General features: G+C 42.8%; 1 protein-coding gene across 1 annotated transcript in view; it reads right to left on the reverse strand.

The window, feature by feature from the left end:
• The window catches only part of IDH1 (isocitrate dehydrogenase 1 (NADP+), soluble), a 10,084-nt gene extending 4,288 nt beyond the window's left edge, over positions 1-5,796 (reverse strand). The window contains exons 1-3 of the mRNA XM_010134567.1: positions 5,667-5,796; positions 3,738-4,029; positions 2,057-2,162 (exon numbers count right to left, since the gene is read on the reverse strand). Coding sequence (XP_010132869.1) covers positions 2,057-2,162; positions 3,738-4,029; positions 5,667-5,788 — 520 coding nt within the window. The 5' untranslated portion in view covers positions 5,789-5,796. The remainder of the gene's footprint in view (positions 1-2,056; positions 2,163-3,737; positions 4,030-5,666) is intronic.
• Positions 5,797-8,126: the final 2,330 nt, after the last annotated feature.

Raw genomic sequence — 8,126 nt, forward strand, 5'->3', positions numbered from 1 at the left:
CAGCAGCGTGTCTGGCTTACCTACCCTGCAGCTTTGTTTCACCTGATCAGGCTCACTTCCAGCAAGTTGTGGGAAGAATGTGCCAGTCATCTGGGTGCAAGGGAAAGTCCTGAGAAGTCTCTGAAGAGCTGTCAGCACTCGCATGACTTAAACTGTGTAATATAGATGTGTTAGTGGCCTGATTGTGCTTTTTAACTTACAGCCTAGCTCACCTGGGGAAGAGCAGCATTCAGATCATGGGAGAGGCTGACTGCGAGTGAAAGTAGTGTCTAGAGCTTCATGAAAAAGCTTTGTCATCTCCAGAGCACAGCTCTGTGTTTCTAGCGAAGAGCAGATACCATGTACTTAATTTTAAGCACCTCGTTACCACCACCTCTCCAGTTTGTTGTACAATACTTTTATCAGGGATCTTTACTCTGAAAACACTCCAGATTTTATTTTTTTTTTATTTTTTAAAATATCTTTTCCTATTATCCATTTGTCCTTTCCTCTAGATGGTTGTTATTATATGGACGTGCATGCAGAATAGGAGAAGCCAGAGGAGGTTTATCTGCTTGCCAAGATATAGCAAGGTCATTTAAAATTGATATTGGCAGGGAATAAAATTCCTGTTGATACCAGCAAACACATCAGACTGCCTCTTTTAGTGAGTAAGGCACAGAGCAGGGTCTGATCAGCTACAGTGACTGTGTCATCTGGAGCCATGATTTCATAGTTGCTGGACAACAGCTGTTAACTTTTATTCACATACTTATTTGCATATAGGAAAAAAAAAACCTTGTTGCAATCATATAATCCTGCTGCCTACTAAAATCTCTTGATTTAGTGTCAAGGTTGAACATACTAGTATAGCAATAGGACAAGCTTCTCTTATACTCTGCGGAGATATGCTGGCACAACAGTTATCTGTGGAGAGGGGAGTTCCTCCAGAGCAAGAGCAGTAATCTGCGATCTTTGCACTTCCTTGCTTTCTGCTCACTGATGCAATGCAGAGTGGTGCATCAGACTGGCTGCTGGAACTGCCAGACACCTCCACTACAGGCTCACCAGTCACCTATTAAATGGAAATAGATTAGGACTGGCAGTGCAGCAGATGAACTCCAGATGAAAGGCTGTGCAGCAAAAGACAGTAGAGATCTAGGATCCTGTAAGCAAGAATGCCAGAGAAATCAAAAGAGGGTCAGTATGGCAGTTTTGGTACCTATATGCTAAGCCAAATGCCTACAAACTAGGATTCTGTGGTTTACATGGATGTATTAGGTTTTTATAGCTAGAAACAAAACATTGCACTCACACATGTAGGTCACTATAAGGCTTCAAATCCTTCACTCTTTGATCACTGATATGCATGTATGACTTGTATAATGTTTTCCTGAATCCTGTCCCTATAGAAACACTCTGGGTTCTAGCAACAGGCATGTAATTGTTTTCATGCACCAAAGCCCAGCAATGTTAGAACTCCTCCTCCTGAGCTTAGCAGTGTCTACAACCAGAGAAGCAATATTGCTAGGAGGGATACCAATATCTTTGGGATTGCATCTGCTAAAACAGCTAGAGCCTACACAGTCAGGAGCATCCTTGTCAAACCTCCTTTCCACCTTGCAGAGTGTCAGTTCTCATTTTTATTGAAAAAAAAGCCTGCTTAATAAAGGGTGCAAAACTGCAAAGGTATCTAGAGCCCAGTAAGACAAACGAAACCCAGGAAGAATTATACCCAAATTGTTATCAGATATATCTCCACTTAGGTCAAGCCCTGTTTAGATAAAGAGTTTCTCTCTGATCACAGCAAAAGTCACATGTGCAGCTACCAGAATTTCCACACAAGGACCATGAGAGTTGGCCAGTCTAATGTGATTGCATGTTTGATATGCCTCTACTCCCAGTAAGATTTCAAGTAACTTTCAGTACTTCCCAGATAAATGAAGATGGCCCAGACCTTCTCACCCAAGTCTACCTCACAAAGTTGTATTTTACCATCAAACAGATCTGACTGATTCAAGGTTGAATTTAAACCAAAAATATCAGTTTTAATCAGAACTTAAGAGATAATACCTACTTTCAAAGTTATGGACCAGATATGTGACTGGTTTGCCTCCACCTCCTGGAGTGTAGGTCATCTCTACTTTTCCAGGCCCAGGTACCACAAAATCAGTTGCTCTATACTGTTAAAAAAAAACCCAAAACCTGCCATGATTATTTTATCTATCAAGAGGACAGAACCATAAAAGACAACCTACATTTGGCACCGCAGGCTGCAGAAAAGCATGAACAGTTGTACCAAAAAAATCCCATTGAACAGGCTTTGTTTACTTAAGCATCTGGTGATCGAATTATTTGGCTAGAGATTAGAAAGACAAGTAGTCAAGAGTCTGCCTGTTTCAGAAGAGATCCTCCTCTTTAATGGAAAAAGCTTACAGATTCTTGGGCCCCATTAATTGGCAGAGTATCTATTTTTGCAGATGCAATGAAACTTTAAAGTACAAAGTATCCAGACTGTTGCGTGGTCCTTGAAATAGAAAGGCTCCTCTCCTTGCCTCAAAAAAACCCCATTGTATTGCAATTACTGATACCGTGAATTTGAGGGAATCATACAGCACCTTAACAAAAGCCATTGTTTTCACATGACATTTGAAAGGCCAATCAGTAGTAAGAGGTCTTTGAATTCTGTCAATGGGTACACATTTTGCTCCTCTGAACTACACAGACTCAAAAGAACCAACATGTACTTCAAATCCTAAATTGGTGTCTCCTCTTCGCGACTGGTTACATTTCCCTGACATTCATTGTCCTTTTCCTCCTTTTGAGCAAATCAGTTCCCTGAGCTGAAGCTGCAGAAGTGTCTTGTTCATACATCTTTTACATGTTCCTTTCACTTTAATCTCATACTTTGGCAGGGTTTCAATTCTCCCCCTTAATCCATTGTTTCCTATTATTATTTTGACCCTCTCAGTTGTTCAGTACCCTTAAGGATGTTAAGCCCCATTCTTTTCTAATGTCAGGGCTCTGCAATTATTTTCCTCTTGGAAATTTATTATTTTATCTTCCCACCTCAGCTAATCTTATAATCATGCTCTCAGTTTCTGGGTTTACCCATCTATTTAAGCACTTGACTATTCTAGAAAGAGTTTTATCATGTTTAGTTGCTTTACAGCATATCATTACTCATGGAGAACAGCATGGTTGATTCTTGTCCTCTGGGCTGCCCAAAAGGCCTCTACACTGAGTGTCATGCCAGGGCTTTCCATAGCCTTGTACTATTTCTACCAGGAGAACTTTGATAAAGGATGTTTCCCTGCTTCAGTACCACAGCCTGCTGTGCCCGGTATGAATTCCAGCTCTGCGGGAGTGCTGTGCAAGTAAGTTTAAGAAGCAGATCACAGTGTAAAAAGAAGCAATAAGATGGATAGCGTAAAGGGTATTTTCTAAAGATTTTGCTATGTAGGGAGAAGTGTTCTGAAGAGGTGAAAATAAACAACATAGAGGATTTATACCCTGTGTTTAGGTACAGACCTATCTAATGCAAGCACAGGCCCTTAATGCTGTTTATACAGCTACACTGCCTAACGAACATGAATCAGGCTCTCTCACACTTTGCTAGGTGCAAAGTGCCTGCAAGTACCCGCTCCCAGGTGGAGTGCAAGGGATAAAGCAAGGGATGTCTAAGTCTTTGTAGCTCTAGAACAGTCAGGACTAAGCCCATTCAGATAAAAAGAAAGGTAAGCACTGAAGTGACTCACTTGATCCCCATAAGCGTGACGGCCAATGACAATGGGTTTCACCCATCCAGACACCAGCCGGGGAATGTTCTTGCAGATAATAGCCTCCCTGAAGACAGTGCCACCTAAGATGTTTCTAATTGTCCCATTGGGAGACTTCCACATCTGCTTCAACTTGAACTCCTCCACTCTTTTCTCATCAGGAGTGATGGTTGCACACTTAATCCCAACGTTGTATTTCTTTATAGCTTCAGCAGCTTCCACAGTTACTTTATCATTTGTGGCATCACGATGCTCAATGCCCAAGTCATAGCTGTAACAAACCCACAAAGATAGTCACAACTGCCCAGGATATGCGTGTCCAACAAAGGAAAGAAACCAGAATCCCTATCTGCCTGTAAGGTAGTTCCAGAACCCTGCCATAACTGAAGATATCCCTCTTTCAGTGCAAATGGTGCTGGAGTGGAAGAAAATATAGGCTCATATACTGATACCTCTGCTGCTGGTAGGAGGTTGGAGAAAAGACAGCTTCAGTTTACAGCTGAGGCTCTCTACCAGCATGGGACATAGCCAGTATCACCTCTGCCTTCCCTTCCGAGCTTCTTGGCAACGGAAACTTTCAGCCTAGCATTCTAACAGAATCCCCAGATGAATATGGGCCTTTATTTCAAACCTCTTGTGCTTTGTGTTCTGGCTTCGTTCATGCACCAAACAAAAGACGACACACTAGGCTTCAAATCAAAAATTGCTTTGACAATGGACCCACTACCCAGTTCTGGCACCAAAATGGTCAATATTCCCCTCGAACAGTCAGAGGAAGCAAACTTCCCACACTCATTGTTTTAATAGCTTTGGAGAACAACAGTTGCCCAGCATGGGACAGCCCTGAAGTACAGCCAGCTGTACATAAAACTAGCCATTGTGCTCCCTCAGCCAGGGGTCTGCTTTCCCTCCTCTCACCCCTCTTTGAAAAGGGATGTTCTCCAGACTACATGCATGTATTATGCTATTAAGTTTCAGTTTGCTTGGCTCTCAATGCCAGCAAGCAGAAAGCCTGATGGAGGTGGCATAAAAATTACTCCAGGAGCAGGGGAAGAGCTTGGACCTGTGGGTTTAATAACGCCATTGAAGGCCTCCATCCATGTGGCTAGGAGCAATGCAGCTGGATACCTCTCTAATAATTATTACTCAGTGGCCAGAAAGGGAAGAGATTATTTTTTCTGCTTGACCAGATGCTCTAGCTAGCACGTCCCTTTTGCCATACCAGCTGCTAGTGTTTGTTTTTTCTAGAAGGGAGTGTAGGAGCACAGCCTAGGCTGGGGGAGTAATTGCAACAGTTAGCTCACACTGCCAGCAGCAGAGCTTAAGTTTACATGAGGGCAGTCTGTGCCCTACACCCACCCTTTTGCCCTCTGGGCAGATCATCAAACAGAGGTGGCAAGAAGCCATAAACCTGCTCAGAGTCCACAGATACTAGGCTTCAAGTCAGGGAGTAACTGAAACACCCCATGTTTCTAACTGTTTAGGCTGCGGGAAGCCTTACAGACTGCCCAGGTGCTGGAAGGCCAAGACAAAGGAGATGAAAAACACAGACCATGCCTGTGAGAGACCTTCTTAGAGGCACAGTACAGGAAAAAAAACAATTCACAGTTAAACATTTGGTGCTTACTGCTGTGAGGAACCCCAGAGGGGCTGCCAACAGACTTTGACAAGGTACCTTCACCATGAGCCCACATTTTGCAGAGTAGTTAGTGAGGCTGGCCCCTAGGTACCTTAACCAGGGGAGTCTGCTGGGAATTCTACCAGTATAAAAAGGGCTAGTGAGCCTCTCTTCACTAGTGCAGGAGCAGCTATAAGGCTCTTGGCGTTAAGTAAAACATGATCAATGAATGCCTAATGACACATGCAAATTGTACTACAAAGAGGCTGGGTGTCATAAAGAGCCCTTACCTGTGCAAATCCAGATCTACATAAGGAAAAATCAGCTTTTCTTTAATCAGTTCCCAGATGACCCGTGTCATTTCATCTCCTTGCATCTCCACAACAGAGCCTCCATGGATTTTTTTAGACATCTTGAGCTGCAATAGACAAAAGACCCCCCCAACTGAAGTTAAAAACTGTTGACACATATCATCATTGTAGGTACCTTGTGTTTTTACAGCACAAATAGAAATGAGATACTAACATAACATAAAGGATGTCTCCTAGAAGTCTTGAAAATAACCACAGTCTATCCCTAGTTTCATGCTAAATGGTATTTTTCTTAAAGCTCCAGCTCCTAGGAAGATTCATCTGAGGATAAAAATAAAGGTTAATATCTGAAATGTAAGGACATGTGTTCTAAGGGCATGAGCTTTAATTATGGGTGTACAAAAGAATTTGAGAGCATGAGCAAACTTTCCCCCCAAATTTCACAGAAGCAGATAATCATTGTTTATAAATTTCATGAGTTCTAGTCCAGTTAGCTGTTTATCCTCCTTTTTCTGAAATACAGGGGTTAATGGACATAATAGTGCCAGCAATATGAGCTGTCATTAAAATAAAGATTACTACATTGTCAGCTTCTTTAGTACCTTCCTTCTGCAGGAAGGAAGGAAACAAGTACGGAAATCAAGGGCCACATCAAGAGTACTTTCTCCTAGCAAGCTTTATTTCTGCTGTTAAAATAAATACTGGATAGATTTGTTTTCTGCATGGAACAGAGGTTTCCCAAGATACTTGTTCAAAAAGCCTCATAAAATAAACCTGAACTCTGCCCTTCTATTTGCACTTTGTTCCTTGACAAAACCCAACCTCACAAGCCACTGAACTGCTATCAACACAGCCCTGCTTTTTAACAGCCGTAGTTTCTTGGTTTTCAGCTCTGATTATGCAAGAGCTGTGACTTGGCAAGTTTCTCCTTGCAAGACAGCCCTGTTCTTGTATGCAGCAGTTAGGTTTCTACAGCGATACACCAAGCCGTTGTGCCTGAGGTTGGAGACTCGAATACTGAGATCCATGAATGGCTTTAACCAGGAGGGGTCCTACTGTACACAGAGTCTATTCATCCAGATGAAGTTACTCAGAGGTGTGGGGTTTGCCATGCAAGGTCCCTGGGTTACAAGCATGTGGGAGACTGCTCTCTGGTTCAATTTTTTTTTTTTTTTTTAATTATACTAACTTGCACTGTATTTCCAAAAGCCAATCCTTTAAACATTTTTAGTCTGGGAAGATAGCAAACTTTCTAAGCTATATTGTAGCTGCTGCATCAAGCTTTTCCAAACTTTTTAAAGAGGGGAAAAAAAAGAGTTTGTGAGTTAATGAGATTCTGTTTGCTATGAGCACATAAACTTGAAAAATTAACTAGACTGAGGCATTCCTATTCCAAAGAAAGATAATACCTTGGCTTACATTAGGCCTTTCTTGTCCTCATGGAAAACTTTAACTTCACATGACCACACTCAGTCTGAACCCAATTTATCTATGCAAGTACTTTGGGCAAAATTTTCAGTTGTGACTATCTAAGAAGGACTGTATCACACTCCTGTGGCCTAGGCCCAGGATTGCTACTCAGGAGACTTCAGTTTTGCTTTTGACACTTGCACAGTCCAATTCATTTAAGCCAAAATGTACACAGACACTCACCCACCATCAGTTGTTTTGTGGTTTGACCCCTACTTAAATAAAACAAATCAGATTATGCCAGTCACAGCAACAGGTTGTGCAAAGCTGGCTTCAGACGTGTATGGTGCTGCTGTCATAAGAGGAACACAAAGGTAGGAGATGCCTCCACCGAGAGATGTCTCCACGGATATGGGGAAACTACAGCTTCTTAAACAAGTCTGACAGCATCCCACATGTTTTTCTGACCATGGCCCCAGTACTTTTCCCCTCCTCAAACACTGATGTCCCCAGTTTCTCCATGTACAGCGGCAGTACTGCAGTAGCATCCCTCTTCTGGGCACCAAAGTCAACACAACAAGAGGTTCCTCCAGAGAGCGTGTGTTCCCTAGAGGTGAGCTCTTTATGTCACTCACTGCCTTTGATTTTATACTCTACAGAACTGTCAAAAGTCAGCGAGGCCTTTCTCCTACAACAACCCTTTTAAAAATACACTTAAACCCAAGAATTTAACTAAGACAGCTTAGAAGAAACGTGAATTTCCAAATATTCCTTGGTCCTCGAGAAGGCCTCAGGACCTACAGTCAATAATTAACTATTGCAGCAACTCTAATTCAGGTTTACGGGAGAGCTCTTCAGGCCAGGTGTGCTCCCAGGGAGAGCAGTGCAGATCCTTGCCACTACCCGAGATCTTGCCGGTACCAGATTTTCGTCTGCATTACGCTCCATCCACGCACGCTGCCCGCCCCTGACAACGCGATGAAGGCTAGCTCTTCTGGCACAGGTGGGATTCGCCGGGCAGGCCACGGG

Source organism: Buceros rhinoceros, unplaced genomic scaffold (genome assembly GCF_000710305.1).
Source record: "Buceros rhinoceros silvestris isolate BGI_N320 unplaced genomic scaffold, ASM71030v1 scaffold23710, whole genome shotgun sequence".
In the NCBI taxonomy this organism is placed as follows: Eukaryota; Metazoa; Chordata; class Aves; order Bucerotiformes; family Bucerotidae; genus Buceros; species Buceros rhinoceros.